Raw genomic sequence first — 22,109 nt, 5'->3', positions numbered from 1 at the left:
GACCCAGTGACGCAAACAAGAGGGAAACTGATTGGTTGTCAAAGTTGCAGGAATCAAGTTTCTAGTCTCCACAACAAGCGGCGAGACTTTTATACAGGACAGAGACCTGTAGCCCATCACGCAGTATGTAGATGCATACTGCTTCATTTTTTAATTAATACATGCATATTACATTGACACCCAGGATGTCGCAGTTACAGATCACATTGGTATTCCGCTTCTAAGAAGCAATTGCATATTTTTCCTCTACAGAAATTTTGAGCACATTGAAATAACGACAGAACTCACTGCAGTCGCAGACATTGAAAGATGTCACTGAATAAAAGTGAGCAATGGAGACTGTAGCAAAATCACGAAGTCGTGGAGTGATTTAAAAAAAGAATGGTGAAAAGTATATTTTAATTCATCTGTATTATTAGGGTTGCCGTCTGGACACTTTTAATCGTAGTTTCTCGTTTGTTAATAAAACAATACGAAATATCTTGTTTTTGTTGATAGGGGGCAGTTGCACACAAGGATTGAATGCCGGCGTCACGATGTTTGATGTTTTCCTTGTTAGCTTGGGTTTTGTTCGACCGAAGACACGGAGACTGGTCTGCGTGTGTCTGGAGACATTCGTGCACCGGGAGTCCAACTTTGCGCATTTAGCAGCTTATCGAGACAGGTCCTGAGTTCCAGCGACCCTGATCAAGAAGTAGCGCTTTTTGGCAACAAAATGCTTGATCGTAGACGTTAGTTTCCAGCGTTAGTTTCGACAGTTGCAGAGCCCGGATATTCTCGTTTATATTTATGTTCGAACTGAAATTAATATTGGCCGCACTTTTAGACACAGACACGTGTAATTCAGTAAAAGTAGACAATGGAACACGACACTTTTCTGTGATCAATACTGTGACATTTACGAGGGTCTTTTCATAATTGTTACCGGCTGAGCGCTATTGTTATTAGAAATACTGTACTTAAATGTGCTCAATTTATAGATTTACAGTGGGGAACAAGACTAAAGAAAACAATACGCCGGAGTATATAAATTATACTACAGTTAATTTAACGTTAACTGATAAATTATCGTTAATATATGATTTAATTGAACCACCATGCACAAGCCTCTGAAAAACATACTATATTTCCTCTCGCAATCACTAAAAGTTACCACCGTCGACTTCAGATGGAAAAGCGCAAGAAGACAGAAGAAAAAAAGGGGTCATGTGAAAAAACAAAACAAGTTAACTAATTTTGGGAAGGTATTATAAATAGATTTTTTATGCCAGACATCCGCAACTTAAATGAGGGATAGGGAATGTCCAATTGAACACTGGGGGTAAGCAAAGAAAACAAGTAGATGGATATTTGAGGAATCATGCAGATGATCTGGTGTCAAAGTGAAGTCCTTCCTTCATCTTTCCTCTCTGCCCCCCTGTAATGGGTCCGGTTCAGCATATTCAGCATCCCATCAGAACCTAATGTGTTGCTTGTGGCTGTATGGTAATTGATGAGAATCTAGGCAAACAGCCCATCACTCAATTTGTGATGAGCCACCTGCCATACTGTTTTCGTGAGGAATGCTGGAAGACATTGAAAGGAGAAGGAAGCAGAAACAAAGACACAAAAGGGAAAAATACACCAATGCTGACAAAACTATGGACCATCATAAGTACCAATTCCAGTAAACATAACCCATGAAATTTTCATGGGGACATGTATTCTTCCTACACTTGCCTTAGTAAAGATGCAGGGTTTCTCTGCCTTCTGAAAAGATTGGAACTTTTTGCAGCCGAAATTTCCCATATGGTGCAAGAGGCATTTCCAAAATATGTGGAAGATGTCCTAAACAATTTTGTGGTTTAGATATTTCACAAAACAGTTGAAGTGTCATGAACAAGGTGCAGTAAAACTGGTTGGACAGGGCACAACAAGCCTTACAGATGACTTCTTGAATTTTGATTTTTATTTCCTGTTTTTGTTGGAACTTGTTGACTTGATTAAAACCCATGCTTACAGTAGGATCTCAAAATATATCAAATGTAGTATGTCCTATAAGTAACATCCTGCATGTAAATCTTGTTTACAATGGCTGCCTCAGTGCATGTTGATGCCTGAGGTGTAACTACATTTTACTCAAGGCAATTTGTTTTCTAACATTGACACATTACCAGCTTTAACCTGTTTTTTCAGGATGAAGGAATGAAAGAATAAAATTGTGCTTGTGTGTGGGGTTATGAGCAGACAGGTGTACTGTGTGTGTCTGGCCCTGGTGTCCCAGTGTCAAATCTAATTCCATATCCCCTGGAAATCTGTATCATTCTTCTGTAATGCTCACACACTCCACAAAACATTTGAAGATACTTAAAAACATAAGCAGCTCCTGCGTGGATGTGTGTGTCTTTGCTTATTAAGATAAATACTTAAAAACGTGACTCAGTGTTAAGACGTATCCATTTAATTCAGCCTTTCTTTCGCAAACTGATAATTTGCGTATTTCTAATGGCAATAGCATGTACGTTACGTACATAATAATTGTCAGTGAAAATACAGTATGTCATTTTGCTTTTTATTGTAGACATCTATGTATTCTAAACTGACAAAATTACTCAGACCAGTCCTTTACAGTATATATTTCCCACTTTCCTGTTACAAAAAAACCCTGCTGTTTTACGTTGAAGGTCATACAGTACATGCTTGAAGGAAAACACATGATAACGATTTTAAATATTAGTACTTAAAGAATGGCGGTTTCTCCTGATTAATTCCAAAGCAGTAAAACTAGGTTGTCTCCCGACTTTTTTTGATGAACCAAAAGTCAGTCTGTAAAAATATTCGGAAGTCAAATAGTGCTTTCAAAAAATATAATGTTGTTTTACAGCGCTGAGACTACAAAAATGTAAACTCTTTTTTGTGATTAACACCGGCACATAAAAAACCGATCAAACAAGTCTAACATTAGAAACATAAAAAATACCGGCGGGCAGTGGAATACGACTATAGAAATAACTGAGATTTTTTAAACTTAAGTATATGATTTATTTAATATTTATCACTTTATTAAAAATTGATAGTATGTAAAAAGATTGTCTGTTACTTCAGTGATGGATAGCAAGCAAATTTCATACAAGTAAGCGTCGGACTATACTTGCCCGACAAATTATTTAATATATATTTGATTTTTTAATTAAATGATTGAATTCTTATTTAGATCATAACAATTTTTTAATACTCGAATTGTTCACAACACAAAAACTATGAAAACATTTTTTCACAAAATAAATTCAATTATTCACAGCAAATTATGCTGTAGTAAAAGTACCAGGGCTTTCTAATGTACATAATACATATTATACAAACGATTGCGGTTTTGTATGTTGAAATAAAGGCAACAACAATGTTTTCACTTCAGAACTGACGCAAGAATCTCTGATATTACCGGTGGGACAGCATTTGTGTTTTATGTACAGCCTATAAATAATGCCGGTGGCGCTAGAGAACTTAATTTGACCACACCTGCCGGGACAAGATGAAGATGCTGGGGATTCTCGCTCTGACCTGTGCGCTCTTTCCTCTGGGTAGGACAAGCTTTCGTCTGTATTTTCCAAATAACATTTTTATAAACCGTTGTATTAATTAAAACCTTAGGATGTTTTGTTTTATTCTAGCTAAACAGTTTTAATCACGCTTATCGAACTTTTAATTAAATGTATTTAAATTGTTTTTAAAGATATTCTGCCGCAAGTTGAAACTTGCCTACAGTACATTTCTTCTAGGAGACAGAAGGATACACATAACATTGATTTGTGAAACTTTGACCTACTGTAAGTGCAGAAAGGAGTTAAATTCAAAAGCTTCTTAAAGTTAAGAGCACAGACATTTGAGCTCATAATTTTGAACAAGATAAAGAAAATGCAACTGCAGATTCATTGACCATGTTGAAGTATTTTAGCTCAATAGTTCTCAACCTTGATCCCGGGAGACCTCTGGGTTTTTTTCAAGGCGAGCTATTAATAATTAATTAATGACACTTGATTATACTTGTTGATGACTTTCATTGAAATGATTGTTAATTTAGACTTTTGTTTAACTGATTCTCTTCCAGTCCTTGTTTATTAAGAGCTTGCGCAGTTATTTTAGTCTAAACTGCTCTTAACAGGTGATCAATGTCTGCAGTGAGATTTTTTCCTTCTGCTCAAACAGAACCAGTTAGATTTCCGGAATCACACCTGAATGAGGGAAATTCTAAAATTCAGATACAGGCACAAGAACGATGCCACTTATAAATCCAATTTAATGTTTTTAGAGGTGAAAGGAAATTTGAAAGTATGCATCAAGTAGGTTTTGTGAGAGAAAGTAAATATACTGTATGTTTGGAACTGAATGCACTAAACCAGGCTGTGCAGTAAGTATTGGATGACCATGTCCTCTGTTTCATGATTCAGACCAGCCAGCTATTGCTTTGGATGTTTAATTTCAATTTGAAGTCAGTTTCTAATTGTTTTTTTCCCTTGTTCTGCAGCCACTGGCCTCAGCTGTAATCAGTGTTTACCAACATCACTCATTTCCACGTGCACACAAAGTCAGGTAACATGCCTTCCTGCATTCACACAGTGCTTTACAGGGACTTTGAAAGCTACAGGTAAGAGAAATGTGTTCAAAGTTTGAGTCTGTAACAAGGTGCAAACATACAGATTATATGTATAATGACAAGAGGAAAATTCTACAGCACATAATAGAAATGCAGGGTTTCTGCTGTGAATTCTTGTTGAAGTACATTACAATTGAAATGCTTCCTTCTTTTTAATCTTTCAACATGGAATTATCCTGACAATATTTCTGAGACGGAATAATATTTAAAATTCACACTTTCAAAATCAAACCTGTTAACCTGCAATGGAAAGATGATGAAAACGATTAATCAGTGTGCATTCCTGCATTTTATTTTTTTATTGCTTTTGACAACTGAGATCTAGGATACATTCTTTCTACCAGCATTTAATGTCTTATTTCCATATTCAATTAGATGGCTGGATGAGATACCATTTAACCTTTTTTTGTAAAACAATTTAAATTTTGCCCTGGCTTCTCCTTAAGTCTTACTCACATAAAGTTCCTGCAGAAAGCAATTTATCATATGCAGGATAATAGCCACAATAAGGGAAAGGGATTCACATTTCATATTCAAGATATTCAATATCAAAGGTGTTACGAACAGTTCTTTCCGGGCCCTATGCGGATGACACGATCCAGAATAGTGAAGACACAAGGGGAAAAATAGTCATGCAGGAAAAGGGTCTGGAGACGGGGGGCGTGTCCATGCAGTGCAGGTGTCCAGGGGAAGCGAGTCCAGGCGAACAATCCATGTAGGAAATCCAAAAGAGTAATCCGAGACAAAGGGTAGAGTCCAAGGCCAGGGGATCCATCCAGGGAGTTAAAACACAAACCGGGTCGGAACCGGCTAGGGGAACCAGGAACTAGGAACAGAGAGTAAAAGCATAACGGAGCCAGACGCAGCAAGACCCCTGGCTCTCATGATGTGGAAATCAATGAGGAACCAGGAGTGAGGTCCGCGTCTGGGTTTTAAGGGGGAACGGGAATAGGGATCAGGTGCAAACAATGGGAGGGAACGAGGAAGGGCTGGAGCTCCCTTAAGAGGAGGTGTTAGCGATCGTGACAAAAGGTGCTTTATGTAACCTGACCAAAAAGATTGAACATAAACCTGCAATATGAACTGGGAGAGCTTTCTTTCACATTTTTTAAACAGAAAATGTATTACTTTTGTTCCACTGTATTCAATCATTTTCAGGGATTACTGATTTAACGGTGAAGTCATGCATGCTACCAGAGGTGTGCACAGGGGATCCTTTATCGATAAATACTGGAGCATTGAAGCTGACTGCAAAACTAGACTGCTGTTCCACAGATAACTGCAACTCCAATACTCCTCCTGGTAATAAACTATTCATAACACCAACTAAGAGGTTTCAAACACATTCCTGGGTTACTATATATGTTATACACTTCAGCAGTTTTCTTGTATCTCCATACAGTATGCATTTAACTATCATAGCAAGTTTTATACAGCTTCTTTTGCGTGAGAATCATTTTATATTCATATGGATCAAACACTCACAGTCACAACAGCTCAAGGTAAACTAAACAAAGAGCAGCAAAGATAGTGTTATAAAAGCTCATCCATTTATTAACTTGTAAGTTCAATCTATTGACTTGTTCACACCATTTATTCCTATGTGTCAATGAAGCTCAAGGCCTACTTTTGAGCTTCAAAATATACTGTGCAGTAGATCTGGCAGAAAAAAAAAAGTGTTAGGTTGAAACAAAATAATTATATTTTCAGGAGAACATTAGCCTTTCTTGCATAAATAAGTAAAAATAGAGTTGAATAAGGTGGAAATATGCATAAAGACTTTAGCACAATGGTAAGCATTCCATTCTATTCTTCTCTCTCACCCCAAAACGTCCTCTTACTAGTATTTGAAATTGTTTCAAAATGCTGTATAAGCGTGATGAGAACTTTGCAACTGTTTTCTTGGAAATTACGGAAATGGACTTCAAGTTACAGCTACTGTGAATTTGTAAGTCAATAAAACTACGTAGTGTAACCATAGCTGGGCAATTAGACTCCATGTTCCAACAAAGAAAAGCATTGGTCTCCTTGTACAGCTAGGTGGCAGTGTTCAGTAGTGGTCACGGGTTCAAATCCGTGTGGAAGACGGCTGCAGTATAAGCAAGTACCAAAATGTGTTAACGTATGCAGTCACAGCCCCTCTTGGCAACACCAGAAAAATGTATTGGCAAAATAAATGAATTATTGAAAAATGTGATTTGAAATTTAAATGTAGTTTTGTCATTTATTTAGGCCATTGGTAATGGTGTAGTGCATAATCTCTGACATGTTTGTTGTGTTTTACAGCTGCTTATACAAACACTACCCCCAGTGGTCTGAAGTGTTATTACTGTGATGGAACTGTCTGCAAGAAGACTCTGACTTGTCAAGGGGTTGAAAATCGCTGTTTCACAGCTTCTGGTAAGTTAATGCTGTTTATTATGATTCTATTTCCCACCATGGGCCATGTTGAGCATTTGCTCTGCTGCGACTTTCTTACAAAAATCTTTCATTACAAAAATACTGTTTTTTGCATAGTCAAGTGATGTAGAGAGTAAAATGAAAATAACAAGATAGAAATATCAGCACGTTGACACGAAACACAGATGAAGAAATTACAATGTTCTGAGAAGGAAGCTTTCACAAGTCACAACACATACTGTATATAAGAGATGATGAAAGAATTGAGAATAACTAACCTGAAGGGAAAAACGTTCATTTTGTGGCTGTTGTAATTTAATGATAGCCTACACTGTATATTTAATCACATAAAAAGAAGGAAGGGATAGGGAGAGAAGCTTGGGGTCAGAGTGCAGGGTCAGCCATTTATACAGTATGGTGCCCCTGGAGCAGTTGGGGTTAAGGGCCTTGATCAGGGGCCCAGCAGAGTTGGATTCCTCTGCCGGCTGTGGGATACGAACTGGCAACTGTTCAGCCACAGGTGCAGATCCTCAACCACAGAGCCACCGCACTGCCCCCTGCATGAATGGATGAATGGATGATTAAATGATTCCTCTGATTTTTTGTTTTGTAGGTTCTGTCAATGATCAGACCCAGACATACATGGGATGTGCCAGTGACAATACCTGTAAGGCATTTAAAACGGATCTATCAAAGATATTAGGCCAGGCATTCATTACCACATGCTGTTCTGGAGACCTGTGCAACAACGCAATGCGCACAGGGCAGAGTGTATTTCTCCTGCTGGTGCCTCTTGCTTTCATCAAGCTCTTCAACTGAGAGATGACAACACCCACATCCCTCCTTCTGGAAAGAAGCAGGATTGAAACATGTGACATTGAGGTTTATAAGGAATCCTTATCTATCATTTTATGTCTTATATTTCATTGTGTGTGATTGCTTATGCCGACCTTTATTAATTTGAATGTTTTTTTCTTGATTGGAAATAATTTTACCACCCCCTTAAAGGTCTACCTCAAATAGAGGTAATGTTTTTGCAAAGGGATGTATAATTCTTAAATTATTTGAAATGGCACTTCTTTTCAACTATGCTTTTTGTAACTCCATGTACTCAATAAAGACTTATTCAAGCAGCAGCTCAAGTTTTGCATGTTCTTATAGGGAGGAGTGAAAGATTTTAGGAAGGTACTGCAGTCAGAGGGTTAAATCCGAAAATGTGGATTTAAATTAATAACTTGAGTGAGAAGGGATATGGCAATACTGTTGTAGCAGAAGCCAGATACCAGGAACAAGTATTCTGGGGTTATAAATATTAGGCTTAAAATATTAGCCGGAGAGCTAAAGTAAAAGAAGCTGAAAAATTACTGGAGCATTGAAGCTGACTGCAAAACTAGACTGTTGTTTCACAGATAACTGCAACTCCAATACTCCTCCTGGTAATAAACTATTCATAAAACCAACTTAAAGGTTTCAAACACATTGCTGGGTTACTATATATGTTATACACTTCAGCAGTTTTCTTGTATCTCCATATGTATTCAACTATCATAGCAAGTTTTATACAGCTTTATACAGTATGTGGCTCTTACTCTTATCTAACCTGAGAAATGTAACTTGTATGCAAGGTGCTGAATATTAACATTTTGTTGATGTTTCCTACGAAAGCCTTCACACCTGTGCACATTTTTAATTTAAAAAAATCTAAATATTTCAACAGTTCAGTTCTGCTGGAGAGTGAAAGCCAGTTAAGCAATCTTTTGAAAAAAGCTACAGTAAATCTGAACTTCTTTCATATTATGTTGTCCTGAGAGTCATTCTTCCACTATGGAGAAATAATGTTTCTAGTACCATACAGCAGGTCTTCCATAATGCCCTCAGCCACTGGGGATATTTTCCTTTTCTGAATTTCACTACATTTCGACTGTAAGCTTTGCCTTTGAAGCACCACACAAGCCTGGGCAGTTATTTGGTTATTCACAGTTCCTGAAAACATGAAACAACAACTTTTCTCTTGAGCAGAAATGAAGTGTTACAGAGGGCCTAAACCGCTGGTTCTTACCTCATCTACTCGGGGGATGGGCAGATCAACCAGATATCTGTAACGAACGGTTCTTTCCGGGCCCTATGCGGATGACACGATCCAGAATAGTGAAGACACAAGGGGAAAAATAGTCATGCAGGAAAAGGGTCTGGAGACGGGGGGCGTGTCCATGGAGTGCAGGTGTCCAGGGGGAGTGAATCCAGGCGAACAATCCATGTAGGAAATCCAAAGGAGTAATCCGAGACAAAGGGTAGAGTCCAAGGCCAGGGGATCCATCCAGGGAATTAAAACACGAACCGGGTCGGAACCGGCGAGGGAAACCAGGAACTAGGAACTAGGAACAGAAAGGACGGAGCCAGACCCCGGGCTCTCATGATACGGAAATCAATGAGGAACCAGGAGTGAGGTCCGCGTCTGGCTTTTAAGGGGGAACGTGAATAGGGAACAGGTGCAGACAATGAGAGGGAACGAGGAAGGGCTGGAGCTCCCTTAAGAGGAGGGGTTAGCAATCGTGACAATATCGTTAATCAATCCCAGTACTCTTATATCACTATGCCTCCCCTCCCTGGCCTACTTAAACCCTACTCTGTTCCACCTTCGTTCAGTATTGGGTTTGACACTTTTTATCCTCTAAGATAGCCTTCTGGGACTCTTTCTTGGTTTATGGGCTTTTGGCTTTGCCTTTGTAACCTTGATTTCTGGATTTTGTCTTGGGTAACTTTTGATTAGTCTTCCTCTTGGCTTTTTAGACCTTTTGCTAGTCTTTAGACCTTAACCTTGGATTTAACAGTTTATTCTGTTTATGAGTCTCTTGTGATCTCGTTACCTGCCTAGGGCCTATCACTTTGCTAATAGCTGGTTAGCAGTGTAACAAAAAGAAACTGTAATACCTTCTTAGGAATTTCTTCCATTCTTCTGTGTTTTTAAGCAAGAGAATCAGCTTTGAGTGAGGTTATGGCCGTAGGTGTAAATGAGATCTTGAATTCAGGAAATCTGTATCTGGGCAAAAAGGTCTACTACAGAGAACACTCTCTTTCAGGTCATTGCAGACTGATGGACTAACATTTTATTTACTTTGGACTCGGAAACACACAAACTAGTGTGCCGAGAACAGAAAGTGCAGTCACGTTATCCTGTAACCAACCAGAAAACAAAGAAAGTTTTATTAACATAAACCTATCTACAAACTAAAACAGAGAATTCTATATCGCTAAAAAATGTTTTAACCTGCGAAGCTGAATAAAACAAAAATAACAATAACATAGGATATATGCTTACATATGTACAGTAGATGCTATCTCGGATATATTATTAAGAGCCAGCAGCTTATTTATCCAAAATAGGAACAAGACAACAAGACCTATCTGGTACAGGAGATTGCTGCCTAGCGCTCCTGTCAGCATTCATAGCAGTTTGTTTCCTTTCTGGTTTTCTCCCTCCTTCCAGATAGATCTGTGAATCATGGTCACCTAATAGTCCCCATCTATGAATAGGCTTCATCACTCTGTTCTCCACCCCACTGAGAGCTGGCTTGTGGTGAGTGGTCTGGGGGCTATATGGCTGCTGTTGCATCACCCAGGTGGATGCTGCACACTGGTGATCAATTGTTTTCGGGGAGTGTGAATAACCAAATAACTGCCTGGGCTTGCATGATACCTGACCTCTGCCCAGCTCCCTTGTCTGCAAATATTGGATCATTGAGGGTGACCGGAAATTAATCTGCTGTGACTCAGACCTCTGCAATAAAGACAGGAACACATACAGCACAGAATACAACAGGCCACAGTAACCTATTTAAATCCCAAAACACAGAAAGTAAACTCCTATTTCTAGTTGTCAAAGCATATTGCACACTCTTTCTAGTGAGGTAAATAAGAGCTGGTCACTGCTGGATATGAATTTCAGTTGTGCTGTCGGTGGTCTTAACATAAAATAACTATATCTAACTGGATTCTACATAAACTGATTTTTTTCTTTTGCCGGCAGCTATATCACACTGCAACTCACATCTGGAAACCCACTGCAGCTAATGTTGCTGCCGGAAGAGGTATTAGAGGGGTCAGCAGAGGGCGCTCACCGCCCTCTGTTGAGTTTGTACCGTATGTTCCCCCTGTGTTTGCATGGGTTTCCTCCCATAGCCCAGAGACATGCTGGTAGGATAACTGACTTCTTGGAAGACTGACCCTGTATCTGTGTCTGTATGTGCTCTGTGAGAGACTGGCAGCCCATCCAATATGTATCCTGCCTTGTGCCTGTTGCTTATTGGTATAGGCTCTGGCTCTCCCATGCCCCTGAATTGGAAGAAGTGGTTAGAAAATGGATGGATGGATATTTCAGAATTTTGCTTAAAATTATGAAAGTTCCAGGTGAAAGGTATCATCAATTTCAGTAATATGATTAAGCTGGGAATGGACCATGGATTCAAATCAATGGTGAAACATTGCTGCTCTCTGGTACCGAAATGTGTGTGTAAAAAGACAGGTAATCTTAACCCCTCTTAGTCACTTTGGATAAAAGTATCAGCCAAATAAATTATTCATGAAAATAATTAAATTAAATCATTACTCATTCAGGTCAGTCATATTCACTCTTGGTCACGGAGGGCTGCAGATAACTAGGTTTTGCAGAAACTTACAATCAGCTCAGACCTACAGTGCAGATACAGTGGCAATATAAACAAATTAAGTGAACATTTGATTCATCTGCTCAAACCAGAATTCACAGTGGCTCTCCAGCACCAGGACAGAAAAGCAGTAATTTAGGACTTAAGGACTCCTTCATTTCTGACATGTCCACTGTTGTGTTTTACAGACCCTTATATGGACATTACCCGCAGTGATCAGAAGTGTTATTTTTGTGATGGGACTGACTGCAGTAAGATTATGTACAGTACGGTCAAGTGCAGACTGTTAATATAAAAGTGGAAACTTACATCTGCACAGTGAAACAAAACATACAAAATATTACAATATTCTAATAAGAAAGCTTTCGGAAGTCTCCAAACAACAATACAACAACTTAAGACTGTCTTCAAGTGAGCATTTACTTTTTGTGGCTGTTGTAGTGTAATAGCAGCCTACGTATTTAACCTTCTAAACAAGAAAAAAGGAATTAAAAAATAAATTATAATAATAAATTATTACATTTATTCACCTACTGTTGGATGATTTGCAGGATTTTGTGTTTTTCTTTCAGCTATTAATAATGGTCTGAACCAAACTGTCAAGCGATGTGCCAGTGACAAAACTTGTAACACACCTCAATCTGATTTGGATCAGAATCCAGCCACATTGGATCAGAATGAAATTTAGAATTAAAAATCAAGTCTGTGCAACAATGCCAAGAGCACAGGACAGAGTGTGTTTTCCTGCTGCTGCCTCTTACATCATTCAAACTCTTCTACCGAGAAGTGATAACATCACTCTGCCGTCTTCCGGAAAGAAGGAATGTTGAAACAAGTGATTGTTGAGGAATCTTTGTTTATCCTTTTATGCCTTATATTTCATTGTGTGTCTGTATAGCACATAAAGAATGAAGAGCTTCGTGAATTTGAACTTATTTTTCCTTGATTGCAAAGAATTGTGTTACCCCTTAAATGTCTGCAGTATTGTGTTGTTGATCACGGCTTTACTGTTATTTTTATTTTATTAGCAACTAATTAAGACCTACAAAAATGCAGGTGATTGGACTCCAGTCCAATATTTGTTGCGCGTGTTCGCTTGGACTGCTGCTACATCTGTATGATTTTCATTAAATACGCTGTGTAAAACAACACCACAAATCCCTTATTTAAATATTTAGTTCATTTCTGTGGAAGAAAGGGGTGGAATGAAAACCAAAGCAATGGAGCTGCCCATCACTACTCTATAAAACACAAAAAAAATCTAAAGAAACATGAGATAAAAGAATTAATGAAGACCAAACAGATTAAATATTTTACTCTGCTTTAGAAAACTACTCCAATCACACTTTAGCCTGTTGCAAAGTTAAACTATGTAGACAGACTGCAAACCAGCTGTTAATTTTCGTATAAGTACTGCAGATTTGTCTTTTGCTTTTAGAAAAAAACATCATGCAGGGAACAGGTGGAACACCTTAATATTTCAGATGTCTATACACGTACATGTGAGGCAAATACTCCTAAGCAGGGTTACCGGCATTTCAAGAACTAGCATTATTACGAAGAAAGATAATGCTAGAAGCAGTTGCCTATGCACTACAGGAAGAAATACATGAGAAACAGGATTTAGTGAAGGAGTGTTTTTATCTCCACAACACTAGTGCCTTTATAGTCCTGTTTTGAAATGGAGGTCTATAAACCTCCACATCAGGCATACATTTTTTATACACTGCATCGATACCCTGAACCCATCCTGGACATGATTTGATAAAAATGGAAAGTAAAGCAAATACTGTAATTACATGTGCAATATTTCACCTTGTAGAGCTTAGTTTGTCAGGAATGCAGACACACCTGTTAGTTGACTCTGGGTGTGACGTGTTTAGTTAAGTTAAAGATTTGTAACTTTTTCAGGTAGCTGGATAGCAGTACATGCATTCTGTTGTTGTTTAAGACGTTCCTATACTCCAGATGTTCTCTCCAACATGATTTAATATAAATGTAATGCAGGGAGCTAAAGTCTCACGCATCAAGCTTGTGATTCACGCACAGGGGTTAATCTCACACTCCCATAGCAAACTAATAGAATCTCATGCATTCCAACAGAAGACATACAGTACAAAAAACAACTACACAATCCTAAGAGCTTTTTTTCCAATGAAAGAAAACAGTCTCACCACTTTCTGTGTTTGTGTAGCATCCAAATCAATGTATATAGGAGAGGACACAGATTTCCGGGATGTACTGAGTTGTACATGTACTGGATACAACACTGGTCTTATTATTCTGTGAAAACAATGAGCTGTCAAGGCTGCATTTTTGACAGCACTCCTCCGGGAAAAAAAACATAGTTGCATGAGTGGGGAGTTTCACACTTTTTACACTATTAGGCAATGCTGCATTTTCTTACTCAAAAACAGATTCACTGCACAGTCATGTCACAAGCAGAGATCAAACGTGAGGGCAAGGCAGACACAGCCCATTTGGTTACAGGTTATCGCGTGGGACTTCTGCGTTGACAACAGTAGTGACCACTAGCAGGTCCTGTGGCCGGCAACTCCAGAACCTTTAATCAGAGCTAGAACCTTTCTCCCTTCTTGGATCCTGCACCAGCATCTAAAACCAACACTGCAGTTGTTGTTCCTGTAGCCAACAGTATAAGATACTACCAAAAATAGAATACACAAAAAAAACAACAAAATAAACATTGAGGTCCCTGATCCCAAGGAGCAATCCACATGGCCGCACAGTCCTGTCACTCACTAACTGTGTATCTATGGGCCGTGTGACAATGAATGAAAACAGCGACACTTTTGTGAATCAGGTCTTTCTGACACTCTTCCCTCACTACAGACTGAAAAGAGAGTCTGTGCATCTGTGCAGCACCAAACAATAATACCAAACAATTTGACCTCTTATCCTCCCCCTACGCTGCTGTCTTTAACAAATGCAGGGCAGGTGAAGATGAGAGAACTTTAGCCATCAGCCATATTATACTGCAACTTACAGCTGGCAGCCTACTGGAGCTCAGCAAGTGTGAGCCTGGTCAGTACCTGGATGGAAGACCTCCTGGGAAAATAACTAACGTTGCTACTAGAAGAGGTGTTAGTGGGGCCAGCAGGGGGCGCTCACCCAGTTGTCTATGTGGGTCCTAATGCCAGGGACTCTATACTGTAAAAAGGTGCTCTTCTTTGGATGGGACGTGAAACCGAGGTCCTGACTCTCTGTTGTCATTAAAAATCCCAGAGTGTCTCTTGCAAAGAGTAGGGATGTTACCCTGGTGTCCTGGCCAAATTTCCCCCTGGGCTTTATCAGTCATGGCCTCATAATAATCCCCCTCTCTGAACTGGCTTCATCACTCTGCTCTTCTCCCAAATGAAAGCTGGTATGTGGGGAGCGGACTGGCACATCATCCAGGTGGGGGTGCACACTGGTGGTGGTTGAGGGGTCCTCATTACCTGTAAAGAGCTTTGAGTAGAGTCTCCAGAAATGTGCTATATAAATGTAAGCAATTATTATGATGATTTATTCTTCTTATTAACTTGAGCACCTGGTCTCCACTGGTTGAGGTGTATATACACTGGATCTGAGCAGACCTCCAGGACTTTAACGGGCGAAGCCCAGATGAATGCTGTGGGTAAGCAGACAAACATGTGGGGGCTGTCTGCGTGCGATTAGCCAGATGTCACAGTGTACTGTCCCTTCTTCCTTTGTCCTCTGTCCTTCCTCTCAGCTCAGGACTGGTTTCGCCTGTTCAGCAGCCCTTCATAATGTGATGTGGCACCCCGGGCTGTGTGGTAATTGATAGGCATCACCTGCCACTGTGTTTGTGCTAGGAAGACTGGGAGAACTTGAAAAAGGAAACAGACCCGAAAGATAAAGAAACACACCAACCCTAACAAAACCAGGAAGGGTTTGCAGCTGAAATCTCACGTTTGGTGAAAGAGGCCTTTTCTTAATTATGGGGAAGATGTTCTAAAAACTGAGTGGTTTAGATGTTTCACCTGACAGTTGAAGTGTCACGAACACGGTGTTGTAACACTGCAGGGGCAGACTGTAGGCAGACGACGGGAAAGATCACAGCACAATCAGATCCTGAACTTTCTCATTGATTATTTGCTGGCTTTGTATGAATCTTGTCACCTTCATTAACTCTGATTCTTCCGTATGAAGGGTGCCCCATGTTCAAAAAACGAAGCTATTGCAAATGTGTCATCTCGTATGTAAACTGTATATAAAGTGGCTGCCTCGTTGCATGTTTTCACTTGAAAAAAAAGTTTTCTGACAAGGTTTCAAGTGGTTTCTGGGGTGTTACTGCATTTTACTCAAGTCACACCTTAAAGCATTCGTGTTGTTAGCTAGCATCGCGACGTCACCGGTTTTAAACCTGCTGGGCAGGATGCCAGTGAAAACATGGAGAAACAGATTTTTTTGTTTAGGTTGAAAGACACAAATGATTATGATTATTTTCACAGGGTGCCAGCGTGTGTTTGGACCCATGTTCAACTATATAACTGGCTTAATTGAGTTGTGCTTGAGTGTGTGGTCCCAGATGTGATGAGGTCTGAACAGTGCTCTTTTGGATTTATTTATTAAGATGTCAGTGGATTATAATGAGGTTTTTTTTTTATTTAAAAGTTGAGGAAAAGCTTCTACTCTGTTGTATTTCTAAAACTGATAACTGGTGTGCATATTGAGATGTAGAAGACAGACATAATAATAATTTAATAAATGGAACATAACATATATTTTAGACACTTTTTGAAAAGCAGTTTATATCACACTATCATAGAGCAATATGCTATTTTCAACACATAATTTACTTTTTCACATTGTATATGCAAAGATAAACGTCAGGTATTTGGATTTGTATGCAGACAACATGTACCTGTTTTAAACTGACAACTAAGGATGCCTCTTCACTTTTTCAGTAAAAAAAAGATTAAATGTTTGAAGTCAGTTTATATTGAATAGACAAAATATTCAGAAACCAAATAATACTTTCAAATGAATTATCTAAAACGTGGTTACAGCACTGAGACTACAAAACGATGTACCCATATCGTTTTCTCGTAATTAACACCGGTATTTGGCAAGGATAAAGTGTCACAACCTAAACATACAAATCACAGTTCGAAAGAATGCCAGATAAACCTTGAGAATTTTAAAACAAGAGTGCATTAAATAAATTACACTCATTAAGGTATGATTAACAAGTTAATGACATTAAAATATTTTCTTGTTCAGGAATTAGGAATGTTGCGGTGATGGTTAGCTAGCAGGTTTTGTAGAAGGCGCACGAAGGACTACACTTGCAGACACGTACTACCGACCCATGTGGCAAAACGATTTCTATATATAACTTAAAATTGTAATGAGAATTGTGTATGCTTGGTTAGACTTTAACAACGTTTTCCTAACACTATTAAATAAATAGAATTAGATAATTATTTATTAATTATTTAAACTTAAATACACAAATTGTAACTACGATAAACGCTCAAATGTAGAAAAAGTACCAGGGAACTTTAATATATATATATACTGTATATAATGCACCACTTCTAACATATGAGAAAACGCATCATATATACACATTACGACGACTCTTCCGATTTTTGTGTTATCTGGGGAATGTGGGTCACGCATTTTTCAACAAATTTCCATTCTTCAGAAATGACGTTAAACTCGCATTTTTTTGCACGTACAGCCAGCCTATAAATAATGTCGTTGGCGCTAGAGAACTTCATTTGACCACACCTGCCGGGACAAGATGAAGATGCTGGCGATTCTCGCTCTGACCTGTGGGCTCTTTCCCCTGGGTAGGACAAGCTTTCGTCTGTATTTTCCCCGACATTCATACCTTTATCTTCTACGTCTTTCTAGAATTAAATCGTTAATTTGTTTTTCATTCCGACCATTTCATAGAAAACGTTTAAAATCCAACATTGATTCAAGTTAATTCTACAAAATGGAGCAAAAGTAAGATCGCATTTTGAACAAAATACAGAAATCGCAAATGCAAATAACAGCATTAAGGTATTCTATGTAGTAAAGTGATATATATATATAGATTTAAATGTATGATTTGGAATTACAAGTAAATATCCATCAGATAGTTCTACCCCATTTTCCGAAGTTGTACTGTACGAGTCACCCGTCTATTATAGTTTTGGAGCCAGAAAACAAAGGAGAAAACCGGGAGGAACTGAAGAGCTGGGGAACAGTTAAAGAAGTTATAGAGAGTCTATACCCCATATAGACTATTAATCATCGATGCAATTTGATGATTTTCATTCATCTCATTTCTAATAGAAAGTCGGAGACTCTTTTGTACCCTTTTCTGATATAAGTCTCCGATTACAAAAAAACACTCGATTAGGCATTCTGTTTCAAGACCTTCACAATGCAGAGCTGAACTTGTTTTTTAAGAGCTTGGTCCCATATTGCAGTCAGAACAGCTCTTCACGTGTCAGACAAAACACGGAAGCTATTTTCCTTTGGCTTCAACAGAACGGGTTACATTCGAGGGAACACACCCAAAAGATGGAAATTCCGAAATTGACACAAGAATGATGCGAGCTATAAATACAATTTAATGTTTTAAGATCTGAAAACAAGTTTAAGAGTATGCCTCAAGTAGATGTTTTTTTGTGAGGAAGCAAATATACTATGTTTGGAACTGAATGCACTAAACCAAGCTGTCAGTGTTGTGTGGTTATTCCCACTGTTTCATAGCACAGACCATTGCACTGGATGTTTAATGTCAATTTAAAGTGTCTAATTGTTTTCTTCACTTGTTCTGTAGCCACCAGTCTCAGCTGTAGTGTGTGTGCAGGGACAGACGCTTGTACACAGATTACATGCCCTTCCGCATTCACACAGTGCTTTACAGGGAATATATCCTTTGGAGGTAAGAGAAATATGTTCATTGTTTGAGTTTGCATATGGAGTATAAAGATTATATGTACAGTATAAGGACAAGCAAGGATCAATTCCACAGTGAAAAGTAAAAAAGAATACAAAATGCAGTGTTTCTGCACTGTGGACTCATATTAAGATATCGTAACTGAAATGTTTTCTTGTTTTTAACCCTTCAACATGGGTGTAACCTTTACTTTATTGATTTGATATGAATTTGGGGAGCAGTTGTACTAATTTGGATCTCTGTGGCATTCCACTAGTTTCCCTGTCCCGATTGGAGCATGTATCCCTTATACTGAATGTACTCTGATTTCTGCTAACCACTTATCAGTTCAAGGGCACACACATTTTGTCAAACGACTACTGCCTGTAATTTGAGAATCTTTATCATTATAATTCTGAAAATGTATACAGACCATACATTTTATATACCCAGAGTGTGTTCATTACTGCTGCTGCTAGTTCAAATAACTCTAAATCCATATACAGGTGTATGCGATTCTCTGCTTCTCAAGTAGTTGCAGTTTCTATAAGCTTACTGTACATGTAAAAGAACTCAGATGTATTGATCTATAAATACTTAGTTTTGTCACCCTCTTTAGGGATGGACACTTCATGAGCAATTCTCCAGTTCATGGGTATTGCCTCTGTCTTAAGATACTGCTGGAAGATCCAAAAAAACTGGAACTTGACTAATTAGGCTATAATTGGTAATGTTATAGAAATGCTAGGATTACATTAGAAGACTATCAAGAAAATGGTTTTTCAAGATGTTGCAAAAAGCAGTTTATTGTATTGAGGACACTAGCCAAATTATCATATGGATATTCAATATTCATTTTGAATTCATTTTCAATTTAGAATGTGTTTTTTGTAACAGTCCCTTAAAGATAACCCCGCAAAATGAATTGGGAAACAGAGCTGAGGAGGATCACTTAGGATTCAGAAATAACTTTGAATAAATAATTGAATAAAGAATAATAAATTGAATAAATAATTCAATCTAAAAGAAAACTGTCTTTTTAAAGCTTAGAGCTGTTCATTACATATGCTTATACAACACGGTCTTTAAACCTGTATACACAGTATATATATACACACATATATTTCTAGAGATTCATACAAAGTGATTACTGTTTCTTTCAGTTCCTTAAAAACAGGTAAATTCTCATTGTTTTTCCCCATATTGAATCATTTGTTTCAGGAACTTTTACATCGGTGAAGAGCTGCACAACATCTAACATCTGCACAGGAGGTGCTTTGTCTATAAATCTTGGATCAGTAAGAGTGACTGAAAATTTAAACTGCTGTGCCACAGACAACTGCAACACCAACACTACTGCTCCTGGTAATAAAATAACTAATCCAACTAATCAAACCAAGCCATATGTTTTTAACATCCCTGAATGACTAAATATGTTAGGAGCATCAGAAAGTTGCTCATAATCTACACTAGTGTATTTTACGATCAGCAAGTATCAAGTTTTCTACTGCTTATTTTGTGTGGGAAGATAACAAGCATGTCATTTAACAGTTTCATATCCCTATTGATCATTGAATCTCCAAAGATTGGGTCACAACAGTTCAAGGTAAATGCTCCATGTATTTCTATGTATCAATGAAGCCAAAAAGGTATGTTTCCCATATTTTGTACAGCATAAATAAGTAAAAACACACATTTAAAGAGTTGGAAAATGCAAAACATTAAGGATTTCAACACAGCAATGCAAATTCCATTCTCTCATTTTTCCATTTCTGGAAATTCAGGCTCAAAATCCTGCATAGGGATGACTTAAAAGGTAGCAAATGCTTTCTTGAAAGTATGGAAACTTAGTCCAAGATAGAGATCATGCAAAGCTGTAACATAAGACAAAGCTAGGTATGTGACCTGTAACCAGAAGTAAAACAATTTAAACCAAGGCAGAACAACTTCACATTTCATCAGATAAAAGTCTTGATCTCCTCCTACACACAAGCAGTCCTCAGCAGCAGTATGGAGTTTAAAGCAGTGGGGTGAGACTGCTGCTGTATAAACAAGTACCACATGTGTTTGGAAAAAGAGCAAAGGGTACTACAATCACAGGGTCCCTCTCTAGAAACACTAGAATTAAAATGCGGCAGCATTATTAATTTAGGCCACTGGTAGTGCTTTCTGACATGCTTGTTGTGTTTTACAGCTGCTTATACAGACACTACCCCCAGTGGTCTGAAGTGTTATTACTGTGATGGAACTGTCTGCAATAAGACTCTGACTTGTCAAGGGGTTGAAAATCGCTGTATCACGGCTGGTAAGTTAGGGCTGTTCAGCATGTACACGTCCAGCCAAGGATATGTTTATTGTTTGCTTGCCCTGCTGAGACATTCGCAAGTGTAATTAGAAATATGGCTTTCTGCATAGTCAAATGGCACAGAGTGGAACATGAAAACGGCAGAGGGGAAACTTGTCTTCACAGTGAAGCAAAACCCATACGAAAGCTTAACAATATTCCCACAAGGAAGCTTTCAGAAGTCACTACACAGATGATAAAAGAATTAAGAATAGCTACCTTCAATGGAATCACTTGCATTTTGTGGCTGTTGTAATTTAATGGTAACCTATATACAGCATGTAATCTTAAAAACAAGAAGAAAGGAGCAGTGCCAGTTTTTATTGAAACAGTTGATTTGAATTGTATTATAATTATAAGAACGTAATGTTTCCTTGAAAAAGAATAGAACCCAATTATTCTATTTCTCTACCTACAGGCTGAAGGATTAATTTGATTTTTGTTTTTTTCAGATTTAAGTAACCAGATTGTCAAGGGATGTGCCAGTAACAGCGTCTGTACGGCAACTATAGGAGATCTGTCACAGGTATTAGGCCAGGCATTCAATACCACATGCTGTTCTGGAAACCTGTGCAACAACGCCATGCGCACAGGGCAGAGTGTATTTCTCCTGCTGGTGCCTCTTGCTTTCATCAAGCTCTTCAACTGAGAGCTGATAACGCCCACATGCCTCCTTCTGGAAAGAACGAATGTTATACAAGTCGTATAGATGCCTGATGAAGAATGGTTATCAATCTCTTTGCAGTATGGCTTGCATTTTGTTGTGCGTGTCTGCATATGAAAAATGACCTTCATGAATTGGATTTTTTCCCCCTGATTGGAAAGAATTGTATCACCCCCTTAGAGGTCTGCAGTGTTGTATTATTGATCACAGCAATTAATTCCTCTCTGTGTTTCTGTAGCAGAATTAGATAAGGTCCTGTCTCTGAGGGCAGGGTTCCTGCAGGCTTTACATTCATATAATTACATTAGCAAATGATCAAAACCTACAAAAATGCAGGTGATTGGACTCCTTATCCAACTATTTAGTTTAATTAGGAAATTACTTCAGGTGCAATGTAAGCCAAAGTGCTGGATCTGTCCATTACTAATCTATAAAACACATATAACGTACAAACATCAAGAAATGTTTTTTGATGACATAAAATAAAATTAAGACCAAAA

The 22,109-nt window shown here is 38.3% G+C and overlaps 2 protein-coding genes and 1 long non-coding RNA gene across 3 annotated transcripts; 2 read left to right on the top strand and 1 right to left on the bottom strand.

Moving 5' to 3' along the window:
- The first annotated feature begins 3,421 nt into the window (after positions 1 to 3,421).
- LOC148640218 (phospholipase A2 inhibitor gamma subunit B-like) lies at positions 3,422 to 8,169 on the top strand. Its single transcript, XM_088620558.1, has 5 exons — positions 3,422 to 3,560; positions 4,505 to 4,624; positions 5,792 to 5,935; positions 6,920 to 7,033; positions 7,647 to 8,169. The coding sequence occupies exons 1-5, from the start codon at positions 3,512 to 3,514 to the stop codon at positions 7,850 to 7,852; spliced, it is 633 nt and encodes a 210-aa protein (XP_088476684.1). The 5' UTR covers positions 3,422 to 3,511; the 3' UTR covers positions 7,853 to 8,169.
- Positions 3,488 to 10,323, bottom strand: LOC148640217 (uncharacterized). Its single transcript, XR_015930554.1, has 2 exons — positions 9,093 to 10,323; positions 3,488 to 5,459 (listed from the first exon to the last, which is right to left on the bottom strand). It is a non-coding gene; the product is annotated as an uncharacterized LOC148640217 (long non-coding RNA).
- A 7,060-nt stretch (positions 10,324 to 17,383) lies between these two features.
- Positions 17,384 to 22,109, top strand: LOC148640216 (uncharacterized). The gene is made up of 5 exons (XM_088620559.1): positions 17,384 to 17,516; positions 18,503 to 18,607; positions 19,823 to 19,966; positions 20,796 to 20,906; positions 21,398 to 22,109. The coding sequence occupies exons 1-5, from the start codon at positions 17,468 to 17,470 to the stop codon at positions 21,592 to 21,594; spliced, it is 606 nt and encodes a 201-aa protein (XP_088476685.1). The 5' UTR covers positions 17,384 to 17,467; the 3' UTR covers positions 21,595 to 22,109.

The sequence above is a fragment of the Lepisosteus platostomus genome, chromosome 26 (assembly GCF_059453375.1).
Source record: "Lepisosteus platostomus isolate fLepPlt1 chromosome 26, fLepPlt1.hap1, whole genome shotgun sequence".
Classification (NCBI taxonomy): Eukaryota; Metazoa; Chordata; class Actinopteri; order Semionotiformes; family Lepisosteidae; genus Lepisosteus; species Lepisosteus platostomus.
The sequence above is the reverse complement of the archived record's forward strand: the minus strand, read 5'-3'. Positions and strand labels throughout refer to the sequence as shown.